Source organism: Papaver somniferum, chromosome 2, assembly GCF_003573695.1.
Source record: "Papaver somniferum cultivar HN1 chromosome 2, ASM357369v1, whole genome shotgun sequence".
NCBI lineage: Eukaryota > Viridiplantae > Streptophyta > Magnoliopsida > Ranunculales > Papaveraceae > Papaver > Papaver somniferum.
Genome location: NC_039359.1, coordinates 169,218,886 through 169,242,496, shown reverse-complemented (window position 1 = coordinate 169,242,496; position 23,611 = coordinate 169,218,886). Strand labels below are relative to the sequence as shown.

Sequence of the window (23,611 nt, the reverse complement as noted above, 5' to 3'; positions counted from 1 at the left end):
AAAGTTGAACACTTGATAAACAAATATGTCTCACACGGAAAAGTCTATTGGAATAGATAAATCTGTCCGCCACAGAAATACCTACAAGTTTTGTTTCGTCTTTTGATAAATTAAGGTGCACAAGAACCAATTGATAAACAGGGCTTATATTCCCGAAGAACATCCTAGTATTATCAATCACCTCACAATAATCTTAATCGTATGGTAACGAAACAAGATATTGTGGAATCACAAACGATGAGACGAAGATGTTTGTGACTTCTTTTTATCTTGCCTATCGGAGATCAATCTCGAGAAAATCTTATAGAAGATAGTACTCAATACGATAGAACATGGCAAGATCAGAACACGCAACTACAGAGAAAATAGTTGGATCTGGCTTCACAATCCTAATGAAGTCTTCAAGTCGTTAACCTACTGGGTTTCGTGAAAAACCTAAGGTTAAAGGATAATCGACTCTATTCGCAACTAGTATCACACAGGAGGTGTGGGGATTAGGTTTCTCAGTTGCTAGAGTTCTCCTTTATATAGTTTTCAATTCAGGTTTTGCAATCAATATTACCTTGGTAACAAAGCATTCAATATTCATCGTTAGATGAAAACCTGATTAGATTCAAGCTAATGTCTTTCAACCGTTAGATCGAACTTTGCTTGTTATACACAAATAAAATGTACTCTCATTTAGGTTTGGGCTTTTCACAAAAATAGGCCCGTTTTTTTGGCGCTTTTCATTTCTAGGCCACTTTTTTTATTTATTGCTAAAGTATGCAAGTTTTAACCAAAAGTGATGGATGGAAAGTTAGCACCGTTAGGTGCACTTAAAATTACAAGATAGTCCTTTGAATCGGTTATTTCGACCCAACCAGCTACTGTGACTCTTTATACGTCATCACACAGTGCGTACGTGGCACTGCTTACGTGGCAAGGCCCACGTGACACTGCTTACGTGGCACTCTTATCTTCTTCTCCATAAATCATAAATGAACGTCTCCACAACCACATACTTCTGCTTCTCTTCATTTTCAGATCTGAAAAATGGGTGGTGGTATGAATGAGAAAGCAAGTTCTTCAACTAGTATGCTAGTGTGTTTAATGTGTGAAATGGAAGAAGATCATGAAACAAAAGCATGTCCATGGGTTTATTCAAGGTGCAAACATGTACCTTGTAATGGAGTAAGAGCTTTGTTGAGGTCTAAAACAGATGTAAGTAATGGAAAGTTGTTCTTGAAATGCTTGAATCCTACCTGCAACTACTTTGAGTGGTTTTCTCAAGCTTCTACCCATTCTTCAGCACTTCCAATCAAGGTTCCCTCAGGTCATGGTTGTATTGCCTGTGGAGAAGACAATCACAGTGTTACAAGTTGTCCACTGAAGGTTCAAAAATGCTTTAAAGACAACTGCAACTCTCAATTAGAACTGAAGATATGCAAAAATCAACATAATTTCAACATAGCTTACCTTGTGTGCAAGAAAAAATCCTGTGATGCATTCAGATGGGCTTCAGATGCTCTTGTCATTGAAATCAAAGATACAATGAAGGGTAAAGTGTATGAAATATGCAAGGAATTTAAGAAAAATCTGAAAATGTAGCCTGCAACAATTTTATAATAAAATTTATCCCATTTCAGAACTTGCATTGTCTTACAAAAGCATCCATTCATCCATTCACAAAAGATAACCAAATTGAAACATAAATAGTATCAACCATATTGTTCAGATCCAGTCACAGAACAAAAACAAAAGAGACAACCAACCCATCAGACTTTCATGTACTTCTTTGGTTTCTTCTTTCCCTTTGGATCTGCAACTTTGAAGGTGACTTTGTTGTTGACAGATCCAACATGTTGATTAGTCTGATTGAAAGCAGGTTGAGAAGAAGCCTTTCTTTTTCTCCCTTTTGCATCACCTTGTTTAGAAGATTCTGAATTGTTTTGGTTCTTCATTCCATCCTTAGCAGTAGTAGATGCACCTGCATAAGCACTAACAACCGGTTTCTTTCTATTTTACTTCCTTTTTGGTGGTTCAGGGACATAAGTAGATGATGTTGAGCCATCAACACAGGTTCTAGGTTTTTCTCCCTTTGGATTCTTTCCAACCTCTCCACCAGCACAAGTTATTGCATAGTGACCATAAACTCCACACTTCTTCCACTTTCTCATTTTCTTCACACTTCCAGCTTCATCATAAGAAGGAATCCTCTTCTTTCTTGGCCTTCCAGTTTTTCTTATGATAACAGGAGGATTAATGAACTCTACCAGTATATTCTACACAAAGAGAGGAAGAAAGAGAAGATATTTGTTAAGATATGAAACCCTTAAAGGTTGTGTATTATATAAAGCATGTATGAAACCCTAAAAGAATCCAAGAATCTTTGTTATTATTAAATATTTATTGCACAATAATCAATATATTTTTCTTTAATAAAACTAGTGGTCTTACCCAGTCAATTTCAGCTGACAGTGGTTCAAACTCTGGAGCATATGTCTTTTTGTAGTATTCCACACTGTATACAGGGTCACAGTAGCTACAACATGAAATCAGGGAAGCATATCCACAAATTATCAGTTTACGATCAAGCTTGAGCAAGGAAAAACAAAGGGAACATAACAAATAAAAACATTGGAGTGAAAAGAGAGTGTGACTTACTCAACCCAATTTGGTCTCAATGGTGTTAAAGCAACTATAACATGTTGACAGGGAAATCCCCTTAGCTGCCACTGCAAACAACTACAGCTCTTTTTGGAAAGATCCACAACAAACACAACATCATGAACACTCCTGACCTCATACACCCTTCCCCTTATAGATCCAGTTAACTCAAACATATGATTTAAGTCCCGCATCTTTGTAATCAGCTTCATTGCCTTTGGAACTATCTCACCATCCTGCCAGTTTTCACTTTCATTCCTCCTCTTGAAGAAAAGACCCATCACCAGTTTATTATACATTTTTGCAAGTGTAATGATTGGATTATCTCTAAAGGGCTTGTCCATGTTGTTGAAAGACTCTGAGAAATTATTGTTGATGTGCTCACACTTGCTGTCATTTGAGAAATGAGACCTAGACCAGCTTTCAGGTTTTTGATCTATGACATACAGTGCAGCTTTTTCATCCTCAGCAAATAATTTATCCATGTGTTGCTAAAAAAAAACATGACATAAATAGTATCAAACTCATGTATGTAATACTTGAAATTACATTATATTGTTTTGAGAAATGAGCATACCTGATAGTGTCTCTTCTTGTAACATTTGGCAGCATTCCAGAAATGAACATGTAAGCTGTATGACTTGAAATACTTCTTGAAATTCTTCATCAAATGTATGTCAATTTATCAATAAGAAACAATTAGTCATTGAACTTATATTATTAGGAAATATTAAGGATATAAAAGTTAACCTGAAACATAATCTGTGCTCATCCAAGCAGAAGTATTTGTCACAAGCTTCACTAATCCCCTTCTGCTTGTATGATATAATGGTGAAATGCAAGTCTTCACCCAGTATAGCTTTCAAGTCTTTGAGAAAAATCTTTTAGTTCTCAATGGTTTCATTCCTACACACCATTATACCAAGAGGTACTAAACCATTCTGACCATCTAGACCTGTTGCAACCAGTAACACACCACCATACTTCCCATACAAATGGCAAGCATCCAATCCAATGATTTTCCTACATCCAGCCAAGAATCCTTCTATAGCAGGCTTGAAGCAGAGTGTCATTGACAAGAATGTGTTGTCTGTGCTTCCATATGAGAAACTAGCTACACTGCCAGGCATTTTTTCCTGCAATTACAACAAAGTAATGTTAATGCCATATAATTTGTAATATTAAGTCATGTTTCTCTAACTAAAGACAAACATTAACAAACAAACAACAAAACAATTAATATTACCTTCACCATTTCACAGAATGCAGGAATTTTCTTGTACTGCTCCTCATAGCTGCCATGAAGATTCTGCAACACAATATTTTCTTGCTCTCCATGCTGTATGGTACTTAATGTTCACTTTCATTGTTTTGTTGAACTCATTTGCCAATGACTCAGGATCAGGGATTTTGTTTTTGTTACCAAGAGTCTCCAACCTTTGCATGTACCAGTCAGCTACAAATTCTGGATTTGCACATCTGTTCTCCCCTTTAACATTTCCATTGCATGTGTGCTTCACATTCCAACTTCTCAGAGTAAATGTAGTTCCTTCACCCTTCAAAACTCTTCCATAAATGAACATAGGACACTTGGTCTGCTCATGATGAATGCACTTCACCCTAATCTTGTAGTTGTTTGAATCTTTAAACTTGACCTGATGTCTATGCTTCACACAGTAGGCCCTCAAATGCTTCTTGAAAGCATTCTTGCTGACAAACTTGCTTCCCTTCACTAGGCTGTAAGGATCCACTTGTTCAAAAGTAATTCCCCCAGGAAACATCTCCTCATCTTCCTCATCCTTAAAATGTTGTGCATGCTCTTCTTCAAACTGTGTGCTATCATGAGGCTTTGAACATTTAGGCTTTGAACAATTAGGCCCATCAGTCTTGTTGCTTTCTGATACTATAAGTTCAAGCCCATCATTCTTGTTGGTTTCTGATACAAATTCCCAAAAACAAATGACTTAGTTAGAGCCCTTCAAACAAACATAACAAATAAACGTAACAAACAAACAAAGAATAAGAAAAGCAAAAGACTACAAAACAAATGACAAATTACCTTCTTCTTCTCTGTCAGAGACCAAGTCCCCATAATGGTCCTCTACAAAACCACAGAGATAAGGGCATTAATACTAAATAAATTAAACAAATCTACAATCAAACACAACAAAGTTTAAAAAGAGACAGAAGCAATCACATACCTTCCTTGTCATTCTCAACCTCCACCTCCCCAAATCTACACTTGCTTGTGTTTGTTGAGTAAGCTGTGGAATATAAACATATCCATCATCATTCTCAGCTACACTTGCTTGTGTTTGTTGAGTAAACTGTGGAACTGATACACCTCCATCATCAACATATTCATCAGAAACATCTTCTTCCCTACCAGCTAAATCAACAAACACTTTAGTAGGATTCTTCTTCTTCATCCTTGGTATTCTTTGACTTCTTCTAACTGACTTGCCATGCCATCTCTTAGGTGATGAACCACTAGTAAAAACTGGTTTAGGTGGAGTCTTAGAGACTGGCTTCTTTGGAGTCACATTCTTTGTGGGTGTCATCTGTGGTGGAGGAGGCTGTGAATCTGCAGTAACCTGAGATACATCTATCTCACCATTATCATCTAGTGGCATCACTTGCAAATACAATGTAATCCAACCATGTTCATCTTCAATTGCATTTTCCCAGAAAAACCAAAATTCTACATCATTAATGATGTTTGATGGTAGGCATGGATCAACAAACCATAGAAGGTCCAATGTCTCCCTACTGGTTAATCTCAACATAGGACTAATCCTAGACTTTAACTGATTTATACCCATATCTTCTCTGGACAAACCCTTAAACTCAAAACACATAGCAGTGTTGATTAGATCCTTCACCTTAATATTTCTGGTTGGAAATATGTCATGTTGAACCTCATTTATAACCTCTTTAACCACTTGCTTTCTACAATTAAGAACAACAAAATATATATCAGACAAATTATGGAAAACCCATCTCATACAAATTCTAGAACCATAAAAACCCTAGAAATCAATTATCACACAAACCATAAAAAATCCTAGAAATCAATTTCAGTTAATCATTATCAGCAGAACCCAATTTTGAAATTAAGAAATCCTAGAAATTTATCAGTAGAACTTCATTATCAGCAGAACAAATTCGAACTTCATAAAAATTCTATAAACAGAGAAAACCCTAGAAATATAAACACCGACAAACCCAAATAAATCAACCTTACAAACAAAACCCATAATATGTTCATCACTGAAACGTTAAAATCAACCATGAAACCTAAAAAAACAGATTAGTGTTTTTTGTTACCTCTCTGTAAAACGCTTCTTCATTCTCGTCATCTTCACCAGCAGGAAATCTTCAATTTGTTCTTCGAATCTCAACTAACAAAACACTGTTTCACTGATTTATCTCTCTACTAAAAACCCTATCTGAAGAACAAGAGAGAAGAAGAAACTAAATGAATCGATTTCTCTCTGTGTCTTCTGTTATTCCTTACACCTTCCCGCGCTGTTGATAATAACAATGAAGAACTATCTTGGCCGTTCAATTCATCCTCGAGATGTCTTGTTAGTTAGATTAGGCTCTCAGATAGCAACACGTGGAGATCTTATCGAGACAGGTGGACATCTTAACGTGTGTGACTGACACACACGTGTGAAGGACATTTCAGTAATCTTACCACATGTATGAGATCTCCCTATATGATATTTTGGCGAGATATTGAAAAGTCAACGCGATAAATTGACCGAGATGGTTAAAGTGGATGGAATCCGTTTAACTTGCCTAGTTTTGCAAGAAATAAAAAAAGTGGCCTAGAAATGAAAGTGAGGGTCTAGACCAGGCCTACTTCTGCATATAATCCTTTAGGTTTATGCAACCGTACCTAAACGTGTACACCATGTTGGCTCAATGGTAGTTAACCGAGGTTAGCTATATGAACACTCTCATATCAACCTTATTCATCTTAACCATAACTAGTTCAAATGACTCAAATGAAACTAGTTAAAGAGTTGTTCAATTGTTATATTCTCATAGAAGTATACAAGAACACAATTGAAGCAAAATCGGTTTGATTCACTCGAATCAATTCATGAACATTATAGCCACGTTTTGCAAAGAATACATTCCTTATTATGTAAATATATTTGTTCATGTCACAACCGATTTTAGAACTTTAACCATTCAAGTACGCAAACAAGTACACATACTTGAATAGCCGGACCAAGTTTGGTTTCCGCCAGTATGTGAACGGGTACGCATACCTCCAAACCTAGCAGAATTTTTCGGACATGAACCTTACGCCAGTATGCGTACGGGTACGTGTACTTAGGTTCTCGGGCTTCTCAAACCAACAGGTGCGCATACGGGTATGCATACTATGGTTCCCGGACATGGATCACATATATTGAAGAGTGCATAACATGTCTATAATCCAATGTTGGTCAAGTGTTTTAAACTCTACTTCAATCATTTAAACTTTCTTAGAGGATGACAATAGCCATTTTCACACACTATTAGCATCAAAGCAATTTTCAAGTTATTGAAATAATCATAACGAAATATTCCAAGTCTACACCAAATGATTGTATTACACAAACCATGTAAGATGTTACTCAGCGATTTTCACATGATCATCTTTTGACTTTTGTCAAGAATATAAGATGAACTTGGTTAAAGCGAAAGCTTACCAACAAATATTTCGAGAAATATGTAAGCGAGTTAAACTCATCTCGAAATCTCAAATGTGCATAATCAAAAACCATATACTAATACGACGTATGTCTCAATATAGGAGATACAGTAGAAATAGACTTTCCAAGTGATAGATGAGTTTTAGTCTCCACATACCTTTTGTTGATGAAGTTCCACAAGCTCTCCTTAGTAGTTCTTCGTCTTCAATTGATGAACGTCGTGAAGTCTAATGCTCAACTACACAATCTATCCTAGTCCGAGACATTACTATAAGTAGACTAGAAATCAAAACTTATAGTTTTGATCACTAACATTGACAAACAAGCTTGAGATAACAACGCTTGCGAGTTCGACCGAGCAGTACTTTAACACAAACAATTAAGATCAGGATACTCAAGTTATCAAGATAAAAGATAACTGGACCTGGATTCACGAATCCCAATGAAGTCTTTGTAGTCGATAAACCCTAAAAGGGTTTCTGGATAAGACAACTCTAGACACAACTAGGACAAACCAAAAAGTAGTATCAGGATTTAAAGATCCCAATTGCAAGAGTTCCCCTTATATAGACTTCAAAGCCTAGGTTGCTTTAGGTTTAAGCTAAAATAGCTTTGGAACCAAGCAAAAAATATTCACCATTAGATGAAAGCTTTGAATCTTATTCACATTTAAAAGATATACACTATGGTTAGGTAAAACATAACCGAACCTTGTATAAAGATTATGTTCAACATGGTTAGCCGAAACTAGACGATTTGAACTCAAAAGCTTAACACTCATTTTCATGTTCACTAAGACATTAATATTGAGTCACAATCATGTGATCAAATGAGTCTAGTGTTAATTATAGAATTGATCAAATGCAAATTACTTCATAGAAATAATTTAATCGCAATTGAATTATAATCGACATAGTTTGTAAATGTACAAAGTACAAGTACTTGAATAGTTCGTGAATTGGCTGAGCCACAGTACGCGGACCAGTTTGCAAACTTATATACAATAACCGAGTTCCGGAGTCTATAGAACTTCTCAGTTCATAAACCGGTTTGCAAACTTATGCAATTACTGAATTTCAGACTCTATAATACTTTTCAGTTCACATACCGGTTTAACATTGAACTAACTCAAAGTTCCAGAGTCTACAAAACTTTTTATTTCACGTACAGGTTTGCAAACTCAAGACCTTTTCCGGTTCCGGAGTTCACATAACATTCAGCTTGTGTACCGGTCTGGGTACTAAACTGGTTCTAAAACATATAACTGTTTTTGCTCGCATATCGATTTGATTATTTTAACCTAGTTCCCTTACCACAGTTCCACAATGGTTTGTATTTAAATATACATACCTATCCGGATCAAGAAACAAACAGATTTTTCCATGATGTACATACGAGTATGCATATCACACAAATCTGAAAATCGATATATAGCTACCCCGCTACGTGTACGAATACATGTAATGCGGTTTCAGACATATAACAGTTTTATCAGTTTGTAAGACTAATAAAACTGTCTTGTATTTCGAATATAGTAGTTCTATATTTCTCTAAATCGATTCGAAACATTCATGAATAACATCGATGACATGTATCACTGTTCCAAGATATTTTCGAATGATAAACTTGAATCTTGATTTGGTTCCGAATAATAAAAAAAATTCCACATAATTTGATCAAGTATGAATAAATGTTCATTAAGCTTAGTCATTATATTTCGAGAAATTTGTAAACTAAATAATTAGTTCTCGACTAGAAATTCTTGTCTATGCAAGCTAATCTAATTAGTTATGCGACAATCGTATCAAAGATAGAGAAGTGAATATAACTTGAGAAATAAGTGGTTTAATCTTCACTTACCTTTTGTTGATGAAGTTGTACAGAAGCTTCGGTTGATGTTCACCTTTAAACAGTAGAACGCAAATGATGACCGGTTCGTTTCTCAACTCCACTATCCTAGATCGAGACTTCACTAATTGTAGACTAGAAATCAAGATATAGTTTTGACAACTAAATTTGACAACAAGCGTGATATAGCAACACTTATGGAGCAATGCTCTATAAAAAATCAAGATCAGGATACTTAATTTATCAAGATAAAAGATAACTGGACCTAGATTCACGAATCTCGATGAATTCTTTGTAGTCGTTAAACCCTAAAAGAGTTTCTGGAAAGAACGACTCTAGATACAACTAGGACACACCAAAAAGTAGTGTCAGTATTCAAAGATCCCAGTTGCCAAAATTTCCCCTTATATAGACTTCAAAGACTAGGTTGCTTCAGGTTTAAGCTAAGATAGCTTTCGAACCAAGCAAACAATATTCACCGCTAGATGAAAGCTTTGAATCTTATTCACATATATAAGACATACGCTATGATTAGGTAAACCGTAACCGAACCGTGTATAAAGACTATGTTCAACATGGTTAGCCAATACTAGCCGATTTGAACTTAAAAGCTTAACACTCATTTTCATGTTCACTAAGACATTATTATTGAGTCACAATCATGTGATCAAAAGAGTCTAGTGTTAATTAGCGAATTGATCAAGTGCAAATTACTTCATAGAAATAATTTAATCGAAATCGAATCATAATCGACATAGTTTGTAAATGTACAAACTACAAGTACTTGAATAGTTCGTGAATCAGTTGAGTCACAGTACGCGAACCGGTTTGTAAACTTATATGCAACAGCCGAGTTTCGGATTCTACAAAACTTCTCGGTTCATAAAACGTTTGCAAACTTATGCAATTACTGAGTTCCGGACTCTACATAACTTTTCAGTTCACGTACCGGTTTGTAAACTTTTTAGTTCATGTAACAGTTTGCAAACTCAATACGTTTGTTGGTTCCGGAGTTCACAGAACATTCAGCTTGTGTACCAGTTTGGATAATAAACTGGTTATAGAACATAGAACTGTTTTGGCTCGCATACCGATTTGATTATTTTAACCCGGTTCCCTTACCACAGTTCCACAATGGTTTGTATACGAATATAATACCTATCCGGATCACGAAACAAACAAATTTTTCCATGATGTACATACGAGTATGCATATTGCACAAATCTGAAAGTCGATATATAACTATTCTGCTATGTGTACGAATAAATGTAATGCGACTTCAGACATATAACAGTTTTCTCAGTTTGTAAGACTGATAACACTGTCTTGTATTCCGAATATAGTAGTTCTATATTTCTCTAAATCGATTCGAATCATTCCTGAATAATATCAATGACACATATCACTGTTCCAGGATATTTTCGAATGATAAGCTTAAATCATGATTTGGTTCCGAACAATAAATTTTTCTCCACCAAATTTGATCAAGTATGAACAAATGTTCATTAAGCTTAGTCATTATATTTCGAGAAATTCATAAACTAAATAATTAGTTCTCGACTTGAAATTCTTGTCTATGCAAGATAGTCTAATTAGTTATGCGACAATCGTCTCAAAGATATAAAAGTGAATATAACTTGAGAAATAGGTGGTTCAGTCTTCACTTACCTTTTGTTGATGAAGTTCTCCAAAAGCTTCGGTTGATCTTCGCCTTCAAACGGTAGAACGCAAATGATGAATGGTTAGTTTCTCAACTCCATTATCCTAGACCGAGACTTTATTGTAGATTAGAAATCAAGATATAGTTTTGACAAATATATTTGAAAACAAGCTTGATATAGCAACTTATGAGTTCGACTGAGCGATGCTCTAACATGAAGGAAAAGAATGTGGTTGGAAATTTCATACAGGTTTTGTTGGTGAAAAGAACGAAATATTTCAGGTTAACTTTTAGTTTTTTCTTCGTATACTTTTAGTGTCTTCCTTTGAGATTTTTTCTTTTTTTGGTCTAGTTGTACTTGTGAGCATGTCTAAAATATTGGTGGGTTTTTGTACATCTGAATAGACATTTTTGTTTATAGCATGTTGGTTTTTAAGTTTTTTCACGTATGAAATTCTTCTGCTATTTACTTTTTTACTTATGAGCATGTGTAACGTTTTCTTACACATGCTTTTTATAACATGTGTAACTTTGAATTAACATCGTAAAAAATTGTGGGTCAGAGACTCAGATTTCTTTGAATTGAATTTTTATATCTTATAGGAATTTTGTATCTTAGGACTTGTAACTCTGAGCACATTTTTTGTGATGGCGGACGTAATTTAAATCAATAGTACTCAACAAACTTCGTTTTGAGTTTGATTGAAGAAAAAGTTAGAAAGAATCCTCATAAGCCGCCGAAGCAAATTGTTGTTGATTTACATACCAATTATGGAATTACTATGGAATATTATCAAGCCTACAATGGTAGAGAAAAGGTTTACAAGTCCATTTATGGTGATAATGTGAAGTCATAATCGCACTTGGTATGGTATATTGATGTTATAAGGAAGACAAACGAAGGTGGTGCAGATTTTAAATATGATCCTGCGAACAAACGTTTTGAACGATTTTCATCTCATATGGTGCATGTATCAAATGGTAATGGTTTTGTCGTCCATTGGTCTACTTGGATGGTACTTTTATAACTGGGAGATTTAAAGTATGTTTAATAGATGTTACCGCGAATAATGGTGATGCAGGTATGTTATGTTCTTAAACAAGTGTAACTGAAAAATAACTAAGAGTTACACACAATAACTGAGAGTTAAACATGGTTTAGGTAGCATGTTACATATGAGGATGTGTAACTTCTGGTTACACATATTCTCTATGTATGGTTATTCCTGTTTTACGTAACTTTTTTTTTCATTTGTACATATTTGTAGGTTCCTTCCCACTTAATATGGCAAAAGTTAATTTGACAAAAGTTATGGATGATGGAAGGTCAATCATTTTCGTTTTTGTAGTGAAGAACTTAAGCGTGGTACTCTACTTGTCTTTCCAAATTCATTCTGTAACAATTGTTACTACCATTTGAAGTTGAATCTTCCCATCACTGCATCAGTTGCTAGGTACACGCTTGTGCTTGATCATTTCCAAGAAGCAATATACGCACTTTCTGCTGATAATAATGTTGTGTCCATACAAAAATAAGGGATTTGCATTGCGAGTGGATGCATGATCACATATATGAGATCCCATATGAGACATATGTCAATTCCTATTTAAAAGGATGTCGATATGGACGAACGGACAACTCTTTGGATGAATCATTGAGTAGTCGGGTTAAGGTTCACGAGAAGATGCTTGCATCTGCTCTTTTGGATCAGGTTAGCAGGTTGATTTCTTTTTTAATTTTTTTAAGTTTTTTGTTTGTATATTGTTTTGTTGTCTTAGCTTATATATTTTTTGTTCCAGATTATGATGCAAATAATGGTTTTAAATGGACTCGTCAGGAGTATGGTGCTAAAATGATGACTCCACTAAAGTCGAGTTTGGTATTGATATCAGTTTCAAAAAAGTGCTTTTCTGGTATGCTATGATGTGAAATTAACAAACTGTAAATTTTGTTTGGTAATTGGTATTTTAAAGTGTAGGTGATATAGTTAATGACGAAAATAGACATATTTTAAAAAATAGTTTTAACTACACTACAATTATAATAAATTATAATTTAAATTCTAATACATTTAATAAAATACAAGTTTTCTTTATTTTTTATTTTTTCGTATACAATAAATTATTTCTAATCTTCCTAAAAAAAAAACACCCGTCAAGGCAATTTTATTAACAGAAAAAATTACACATGAATGGGTGGGAGTCGGGCAACAATCTGTGCACCAATGCCCTTTTGGATAGCCAAACCAATCCTATGGAAAAGAAGACCACCTACTTTGCTATTAACATCATAGTTGGAAAAACAATTCTTTAATCTCTTCGGCAGAATAACAAATTCATCTCCAAGCTCACCCAAAGTAAAAAATGCCAAGGCACAAAAATGGTACCCTTGAGACGTACACTTGTCCAAATATTTGTTACACTTGCGAGTAACTGCTGCGGAGATAGCATGACCTAGGCTGCTAATTACTCCACTCGAGAAAGGTGAAACTCCAGTGACATCAAAGCAGGTGTCTTGTCCGTTTTCCCAAATGTAGATGAGGATGCCATCCGGCTTGAGAGCATTGTCGTTGTCAGACAAAAAGCCCAAAGCTAGCTCTTTCCCAGCTGCGACACCTGATCTGTAGCAAATGTCTATGACAACATCTCTCACCACGTTATGCCTAAACTTTATACCAACCTCGCTTGCACAATGGAGGGCATGATCCCCATAAACATCCATAGCACGTCCACAACATGAGCATTTGCTATCTTCAGGAAATAATGGAATACCAAGTCTGTATTGAGCAACGACACGGAACTTACGTGGACCAAGAGATTGGCCAAGGTCTGGAATAGGAATCGCTTTCAAAAAATCCATAGCATGATTCAAATTATTACTTTGCCACAGAACTGCTTCTCTTGCTGTTGGTAGGCTCTTAAAGATGTGAAAATAAGACAATAAATGGATGCCTACAGTGATACCTGCAAGTGCACAGGGTCAGTTGTAGCTTGTGTGCAAGAACAGGGTCATTCCACAGGGACTTGGGAGTGTGCAATGAAGTTACACTATGCTGATAATTGATGCAAAACTAAATGCAAGGTCACAAGGCTGCAGTGACAGTGAAACAGAGATGGTAAAACATCTAACCAAGGCTATGAGCCAAGGGCAGGGAAGGAAGTGCACTGATTTCAGTGCACAGCAAGATGTGAAGTGCAAAAGCTAAATAAAACAGCAAGGAAAACTCAACTGAGCAATAATAATAACAGAATTAGAGTTGCAAGTGACTGTAAAAACAGATTGTGGGCTAAGCTACGGCTTTGAATCCACCCTTGTGACCGAGCCAAATAATGTAGTTCTAGGTTGAATCCCTAATGGAACTAAGTGACAGTTAAGGCCAACTTAAGATCCTAAGCATACAAAAAGGGAATAGCAAGATAATCAGCTTGCTCAACTGATGTGCTCCTAGTATTGACTGTCTTTTGACAGTACAATCAATCACAAGCACTAGTGATCACTGATTTCTCCCATTGCTCAATCAATTCAGTGAACTAAGGCTTCTAACCTAACATTCCACTACCTAACAGTCCATTAAAGCTTCATCTGAGCCTCAGCTAGTGAGACTTAGCTCATGACTAACATGCTAACACAAACATACATCATACAAGATAATTGAAACATGAATTCAAATATTGAACATAAACAGAGCATTGAACTACAACCCTTGAGACACTGGCTATTCCAGTGCTCTTGGGTGACACACTGGCTAGCCCAGGCATACCTATTACAACATCCCAAAGCATCTATTTATACTCAATTACACTTTACAAGCAAAACCCCCAAAACAGTAAATTAGGGTTTCTGAAAATTGAAATTCAGTTTACCTAATCTTTGATAATGGCTTCTGTACGTCGACCCATTCTTCTTCTGACTCTCCAGCTCCTCTCCATGCGTTCCAATTGCGTTTCTAACTCGACCTAATTCATTGATTTTCTCATCTAGGGTTTCAGAGAGAAAAGAGGGGAAATCGATGAATTAGGTGGGTAGAGTGGTAGGGAAATGATGGGAAAGGAGATGGGTTGTTGTAGACTGGAGATGGTGGCTATGGCAGGTGGAGAAGGTGGTTGTGGCAGTGGCAGGGCGCGGTGGTGATGGAGTTGCAGACGGAGGTGAGGGGAAAGAGAAGAAGAAGTCGATGGGAAATTTGGGTAAGGTGTGTTTGGTTCGGGTATAGGGAATTTGGTGTTTGGGTGTTGATCGGGTACAACAAGTTTGATGATTTGCGAAGCTCAGCCGTTGGATGTGGAATTGATAGATCGATCTAACGGCTATACCTGAAGAGCTTGTAGCGACCGTTGGATTGTATAATACAACGAAATTAACGGCGCAAGATGGAGTTAGGTGCTGTAGTGTTAGACAGGAGCTTCAGACTTTGATGTACTGGCGATGTTGCGACCATTAGATTTAGATGTGTCCAATCTGACGGCTGAATATGAAGGCGGGTATGGATATTGGAAATGGGTTTGGGTGAGGGTTTTGGGCCTTGGGTATGCCAAGCCCATATCTTCTTTAAGAACAATTCTTCCTCTTCAAGCCGATTTCTAGCCTTTTGGTCTTGCGCACAACATTCTTCGCGGCTTCCTTGTGTAACTCCTCCCGACTTTTCATTACTTTTCTTCTCTTTTCGCTCCGCAATTCATCCAAACTTTATTTACAACCTAAAAATGCAAAATTAATTAATAAAAATATTTATTCTTGAAAACAAAGAAAATACAGAATATGGGATAAAATGTAGAATTAATGCACAAAAGATGAGTTAAATGCCAAGAAAAATATATAGAAATATGCACTTTTTAGCACTCATCAAATACCCCCAAACCTGAATTTTACTTGTCCTCAAGTAAAACAAAACTAAGGAAATCCTAACTATACCACTGTCGCTGGTCTCTCGAATGCATTTAGCGTATGCACTAAGCCTTTTAAACCACTAAGTGTCCCTAGTGGACGAGTGAAGTCTCGTGAAGGTTTGCTTAGAACGTACCTACAAAGTTCTAGGTCAAAATATAAGCTCATATTCCATCAAATATGACATGTGCAAGACAGTTTAAGCTCACAGCAAAATGGAGATGTCAATCTAGCTATCAAAGGCACAATCCTAGCACTGATAACAAATAAAGACATGTGATAAGAGTGTAAAGTGTATCTACACATGTGTAAAGAAAGATCGGATGTTATGACTACTAATCACCAAGAGATAGTTTCTCAGGCTAAGAACCAAGGTCGAAATCTAGCTAGCTGTCCGGACTTTACGAGAATTGTGAATGAGTTGGAGGTATTTCACAATTAGTCGCGTTGTACATCAATGGCATACACCCTCCTTGCTTATTACAATGTAACAACAAAATAACTATTTACATGACTCTTATTTACATTGACTACTCTCTTTTTATTTTTGGAACAAGAGATGATGGAATTGATAAATACTTGATTTTTTTCGTATTTTTCTGATATTTTTTTCTGAATATATACATCGTTTTTTTTTTTTTTTGAATTTTGAATTTTTTTTTTTTTGATAAAGAAACACTTTTGATACATATACAAAAGGAAACAAAAGATTACATGACACTTTGCAAGAGGTAGCCCTTTTTGATGCACCCAGTTAAATTCGATGGTTGTCTTTCTTAATGTAACCTCCACCTTCTATCCCAACCAACCAAAGAACAAGCTAGTCAAGTTTCGTTCAGTATTCTAAAGTGATTGGCAATCGTGACTTCCTATCAAACACCTTGAAGATCGAGGCTATACATGTATTGGTAGATCGTGCGCGTGCAAATTTCTTATCACTATGTGAATTTTGCTAGAATCAGGGTGCCTAAATATCTAGACTAAGACTCCTAATAATTACATATTTGCACAAGAGTCAACATTTCAAGGTAAATGAGCTCCATTTTTATGTTTTTTTTTTCAATTTTCAATTTTTTATTTTCATTTTTCATTTTTTTCAAAAAGAAGGAGTTCTTGTTTTCAATTATGGCATATTATCAAAGTATCTACTTTTCACCCCCAAACCTAAACTAAACATTGTCCTCAATGTTTCAAAATATGAACAAAATTATAATACAACATATGAAGAGGATCATGTTGAGTAGAGAAAAAGGAAAGAGAATACCCGATTTCGGCGAAAGCAAGATTAGAACTCCGTTATTCAAGGAAAAAAAAATCCAACATTTTTTTTAGCCGAGATCATATTGGATTAGCACTATATATACAAAAGAAACAAAAGATTTAACTAAGAAACTATCTACAAGAAAATTTGGTTTTTAATGGGATTGGACTTTTGGGAAAAATTTGGTTTTGTCGGGAGACATTTGGTTTTGATGGGAAAAAGAAAAATTTTGATTTTTAGGGAAACATTTGGAAAACTTTGGTTTTTATGAGAGAAAAACATTTGGTTTTTAATGGGATAAGGAGACCAAGCCCACTGTTGGGTTTTGCGAAGCCCAGCTACGTTTTTGAAAAACAGGCCCACTGCTGGCGAGTAAAGCTCACTGTTGGTTTTTGGAATTTTGAAATTTTGGCCCACTTGAAATTTGGTTCAGGCCCACAGTTCAGAAACAAGCCCAGGTAACAATTTGAAATTTGGGCTCTTAAATAGCCAAAGGTCGAGGCCCAACTGGGCTTTTGAAAACGTTTTCTGTTTTTGGGTCAAGCCCACAGTGTAAATGTTTTGTTTTCAAATGGATGTTAAGCCCACAGTCCCAGAAATTTAGTTGGGCTTTGGCTAGCTACTAACTAAAATATGAGGCCCAACTGGGCTTTCAAAAGTTCAGTTTTCTTTAATTTAAACAACAGGCCCAAATCAATCTAAAACCATGCCCACAAGAAATTAAACAAACAAGCCCACAAGAAATTAATTACAAACCCAACAGAAAGATGGAAAAAATTATTACAAGCCCACAAATTAAAAATGGAAGCCCACAGGTTGGGTTCTCTTAATGGGTTTAGGCTTACTTGCTTAAGCACAGCCCAGCTGCTCAGTTAGGTTGCAAAAGCCCAGTTGGGCTTTGGATCATCCTAAGCTTTTGTTGAAGCCCAGTTGGGTATTTCAGTTGCAAAGCCCAGTTGGGCTTTGTTCTTTTTCAGCTGCTTGGAATCAGCCCAGTTGGGCTTTGATGGCTCAGTTTAGCACCAGGCAGCAGGGGTTGCAGCAGACTTGGCCTGGCACCAGCAGGAGCACAAGTTCTAGCAACAATAGTGCAGCACCAGCTCCACAGCAGCTTTTCAGGCTAGCAGATCTCAGGAGGGGCAGTTCAGCAGCAACTCAGGGGCAGCCTCAGCAGCAAGAGGCTCTCAGGCACAGCAGCAGCTTCACCAGCACTTGCCTTGGCAGCAGCAGCAACAGACAGCAAGGAAGAAAAGCAGCAACAGGAAGCAGCAGCAGCAGCAACACCTGTTGGCTCAAAAAGAGAAGTAAGTTTCTTGCTAGAAGCTAAGAAGTTCAGCTGCACTACACAGCAGCTACTAAAACAGCAAGTTACACTAAAATACAAGAATGCAATGCATGATGAGTATGCTAGAATGAAACAATATGCAAAAGAGTATGCAATGATGCAAATGAAATAACATGCAAAAACAGCCAAGAAAAATTCAACACAACACAACCAAGTCCCCGGCAACGGCGCCAAAAACTTGGTAGGCTCTTAAAGATGTGAAAATAAGACAATAAATGGATGCCTACAGTGATACCTGCAAGTGCACATGGTCAGTTGTAGCTTGTGTGCAAGAACAGGGTCATTCCACAGGGACTTGGGAGTGTGCAATGAAGTTACACTATGCTGATAATTGATGCAAAACTAAATGCAAGGTCACAAGGCTGCAGTGACAGTGAAACAGAGATGGTAAAACATCTAACCAAGGCTATGAGCCAAGGGCAGGGAAGGCAGTGCACTGATTTCAGTGCACAGCAAGATGTGAAGTGCAAAAGCTAAATAAAACAGCAAGGAAAACTCAACTGAGCAATAAGAATAACAGAATTAGAGTTGCAAGTGACTGTAAAAACAGATTGTGGGCTAAGCTACGGCTTTGAATCCACCCTTGTGACCGAGCCAAATAATGTAGTTCTAGGTTGAATCCCTAATGGAACTAAGTGACAGTTAAGGCCAACTTAAGATCCTAAGCATACAAAAAGGGAATAGCAAGATAATCAGCTTGCTCAACTGATGTGCTCCTAGTATTGACTGTCTTTTGACAGTACAATCAATCACAAGCACTAGTGAGCAATGATTTCTCCCATTGCTCAATCAATTCAGTGAACTAAGGCTTCTAACCTAACATTCCACTACCTAACAGTCCACTAAAGCTTCATATGAGCCTCAGCTAGTGAGACTTAGCTCATGACTAACATGCTAACACAAACATACATCATACAAGATAATTGAAACATGAATTCAAATATTGAACATAAACAGAGCATTGAACTACAACCCTTGAGACACTGGCTATTCCAGTGCTCTTGGGTGACACACTGGCTAGTCCAGGCATACCTATTACAACATCCCAAAGCATCTATTTATACTCAATTACACTTTACAAGCAAAACCCCCAAAACAGTAAATTAGGGTTTCTGAAAATTGAAATTCAGTTTACCTAATCTTTGATAATGGCTTCTGTACGTCGACCCATTCTTCTTCTGAATCTCCAGCTCCTCTCCATGCGTTCCAATTGCGTTTCTAACTCGACCTAATTCATTGATTTTCTCATCTAGGGTTTCAGAGAGAAAAGAGGGGAAATCGATGAATTAGGTGGGTAGAGTGGTAGGGAAATGATGGGAAAGGAGATGGGTTGTTGTAGACTGGTGATGGTGGCTATGGCAGGTGGAGAAGGTGGTTGTGGCAGTGGCATGGCGCGGTGGTGATGGAGTTGCAGACGGAGGTGAGGGGAAAGAGAAGAAGAAGTCGATGGGAAATTTGGGTAAGGTGTGTTTGGTTCGGGTATAGGGAATTTGGTGTTTGGGTGTTGATCGGGTACAACAAGTTTGATGATTTGCGAAGCTCATCCGTTGGATGTGGAATTGATAGATCGATCTAACGGCTATACGTGAAGAGCTTGTAGCGACCGTTGGATTGTATAATACAATGAAATTAACGGCGCAAGATGGAGTTAGGTGTTGTAGTGTTAGACAGGAGCTTCAGACTTTGATGTACTGGCGATGTTGCGACCATTAGATTTAGATATGTCCAATCTGACGGCTGAATATGAAGGCGGGTATGGATATTGGAAATGGGTTTGGGTGAGGGTTTTGGGCCTTGGGTATGCCAAGCCCATATCTTCTTTAAGAACAATTCTTCCTCTTCAAGCCCATTTCTAGCCTTTTGGTCTTGCGCACAACATTCTTCGCGGCTTCCTTGTGTAACTCCTCCCGACTTTTCATTACTTTTCTTCTCTTTTCGCTCCGCAATTCATCCAAACTTTATTTACAACCTAAAAATGCAAAATTAATTAATAAAAATATTTATTCTTGAAAACAAAGAAAATACAGAATATGGGATAAAATGTAGAATTAATGCACAAAAGATGAGTTAAATGCCAAGAAAAATATATAGAAATATGCACTTTTTAGCACTCATCAGCTGTCAAGGTAAACTTGGCTGGTAGTTCCCTCTTAACAGCATCGAAATACTGTGCTACCAAAGCTTTCATGGGATGTGGGGAAACATAGTTGGTGTTGAAAGTGGAGAGGCCGCAAGCTGCATGTATTTGTTGAGAAAAAATTGGTAGTTATGGCTTGTCTCTGAAGTGTCGATTGATCCAAGGATAATATTCTGCAAATCTTGTGTTTGAATTTGTGATGCCAAGTGTTTTGGGGTAAAAATTGATTCTGCTGGTCTGGTAAATTTAGGGTGTGTTGATGAGAAACGAATTCAAACCCTAAACAAATGCACTACACGGGAGTACTTTTAGATTCAAGAGATCAATCTGTAAGACTCTGGCTTAAACCAAGAAATGACTGGTCCAGATTCAATTCGGTCACAAGGTGAAGGAGAAGGGTTGATCTTAGGGGGGGGGGGGCGAAGAAGGTGTTTGAGATCATAATGTTGAATTATGAAGGTGTGGCTGTTTATGACTTGTATCAAAAAAATGGATTTTGGCTACTTGTGCTCCGTCTGTCGAAATAGATTGAAAACCTATTTATACAAGTCATTGAGCGCACCCTGATCTCATAGGAAGTGGAAGAAGTTAAGTAGTGGAGAAGTGGGTTTGTGCGAAAAGTGGTGATCATCGTGTTTCCGTTATGAGGGAAGATTAATCACAAGTTCACCCACTATCTCATTGCTGTTAACCGTTTGTTCTTTCGAGACACTTTCTCGTAATGGGCCCGTTGCACGCCGCACGTTGTAAACCGCCAAACCAATACCCCAGTGAGCTTCCCCCAGTTTGTGACATGTTTTATGTCTCGAGTAAGTGGGTCGAGTCGTGGGACTCGTTGCTGAAAGCAGCACACAGTGATTTTGGTCAACTAATAAATTATTTGTGAAAACAATATTTATAAAGCATTGCTTATAATCAATGTATGTAAAGCATCGCTTTCGAATAAGCAGCTGAAAATAATCGATGTGTTAGAAACATCGTTGTTTTTGAGCTCGATTGAATCAGTCACGGATTGAGCGTCTTAAAAGTAGCACGACCGACTATCTTTGGGTGATCGTTTGAGGACCCTATGGGCGTGCTATGACTTGGTCGATAAATCCCTGTGGAGGAAGAGTGGCCAGCGATCACAATTCTGCTTTGTTAGTTTTCTGAAAATAAATCTACACCGTCCGACTAGGATGGCGAAGTTGGACGGTCGTGATTTATTTACGACAGTTGTATATTGCCGTTGATGTAATTTAGGGTTTTAGGGCCGTGTGGCCCTCCCTATTTTGGCTAATCGAATCAAAGCACTGGGCGTTGATTCGAACAGGACGATTGGTCATGTGTGAAGATGAGTCGCTAGTGAGTGCGTTGACATCTCCTGGGTCATCTAAGATCATATCTAAGCCACTTTATTCGGCTGGAGAAGATGAGTGGTCACGATCGATTTGTGATAGTAGCATACTGCCGCAAACATGAATTAGGGTTTAGAACAGCCGCGACAACTCTAGTTCAATCGAGCATTCGATGCATTATTGACTTCTCACATGCAAGTCGATCGAATGGTAATGAAGTTGGATCGGCGGTGAACTCATGTCCACCTTCTTGATCGTATGAAACGCAATCTAAGCCATCCAACTAGGATGGCTAAGTTGGACGGGCAAGACTGATTTACGACAGTTGTATATTGCCGCGACCCAATTGGGTCTTTAGAATAGCGGGTTTTCTCTAATTTGGATAAACGTTTTGGCATTCTCTGGACCTATTGTGGGCAGGTCAATCGACCAAGCGAGGATTTGGGCCACCACTGAACACGCCAATACTCCTTTAATCGTTTGTAGGAAAATCTATGTTGTCCAACTAGGCTGGCGAAGTTGGACGGTCGTGATGTTTCTGAGACCGTTTTGGCCGGTCTAGCTCGTTTGAGCTCTTTCCTTCAACCACGCGATCACCCATGTTTTGGTCAATCATTCAAAGCGCCGCGGATGTACTAGGTAGGATTCGATCGGCTAGATCACTAGTGGGCCCACCGATGGTCACTACGGTGATTGCCTAGTTCCGCAAAAAGCGGTATAGGTTTGCTGAATCGTACAACCAAATCATATGGCCATGATCACTTTTGAGACTGATATTGACAGTCTAGATCTTTCTTAAGTAATTTAAACATGTTTGACCGAGCTATCTTTTTAAAAGTGCGTCGATACAAAAATCTCTTTGTCAAAGGATGATGCAGCCTGTGTGAGTATTTTTGTGCAGATCTCAATACTGACACTTCGGGAGATTCACGCTACTCTGATGAGAGTGAACATTTAATCATCATGTCATGCCAATATTAAGAGTTCGGCTGAGAACATAGCATAGAAAATACTAGGTGTGCAATGTGTTAGCAAATAATGACGGTAATAGATAAAATTCACATAATATTTGGGATTTCTATTACACGCACCATTCTGAGTGAATTACATATATATATATATATATGATTATATCGAATTGCTCAATACATCTGTGAGCGAAGAGGTTTATGCACTCATCACCCTCATATGGCTTTCGCTCCTTTGCAAGATGACAGCGCATTAAATACAGGGTTTGACAATTTTGACCCTACACTAAAAACCACCATCAACATTAAGTCCCCTTCTTAGCACATAATGGTGACGCTATTGCGGGGTAAGCAATCAATGGTGATATACTAAACGCAAAAAAAAACGAGAAAGATAAGGTTTACCAGGAGGAGTTTGATCGATCACCAACAACATGTCCGTACGGCGGACGACATTGGCGTGACCATGGCGTGTCAGCGGGCCCGACTGCCTTTCTCCGTGTTCGAACCAAATAGGGAATCCTTCCTTCATTAGGATTCTGCATAGTGTGTGGGTATAAAAGGGGGTCGACCCCTTCCCCTCCTTCTTTATGCGCTCGTTTTTGCTTCGTTCGTAGCAGCTGGTGTTCGTCTATTTGCTGCTGTTAGAAATCCCATTCCAGTCGTCCACCGACAACAAGGTAAGAGCTTCTTTGTTCTCTTCCATTCTTTTACCCTTTGCGAGCATGAACTCCAACCGCTTGCGTTGCTTTCATAATTTTGGAGTTTTGTTCGATCCTGAATGAATCTCCTTTCGTTGACAGCGTTGA

At 37.6% G+C, this 23,611-nt stretch overlaps 1 protein-coding gene across 1 annotated transcript; it reads right to left on the bottom strand.

The window, feature by feature from the left end:
* Positions 1–1,757: 1,757 nt before the first annotated feature.
* Positions 1,758–3,904, bottom strand: LOC113352409. The gene is made up of 7 exons (XM_026596229.1): positions 3,896–3,904; positions 3,564–3,785; positions 3,227–3,310; positions 2,647–3,140; positions 2,440–2,524; positions 2,060–2,264; positions 1,758–1,969 (listed from the first exon to the last, which is right to left on the bottom strand). The coding sequence occupies exons 1-7, from the start codon at positions 3,902–3,904 to the stop codon at positions 1,758–1,760; spliced, it is 1,311 nt and encodes a 436-aa protein (XP_026452014.1).
* Positions 3,905–23,611: the final 19,707 nt, after the last annotated feature.

What these genes read in the sequence shown, in the direction of transcription:
- LOC113352409 (XM_026596229.1), bottom strand. An exon ending in TGTCAGCTGAAATTGACTGG is followed by an intron (nt 2,265 to 2,439) that starts GTAAGACCACTA and finishes CTCTTTGTGTAG; the next exon opens with AATATACTGGTAGAGTTCAT. An exon ending in GGGAGAAAAACCTAGAACCT is followed by an intron (nt 1,970 to 2,059) that starts GTGTTGATGGCT and finishes GTGCTTATGCAG; the next exon opens with GTGCATCTACTACTGCTAAG.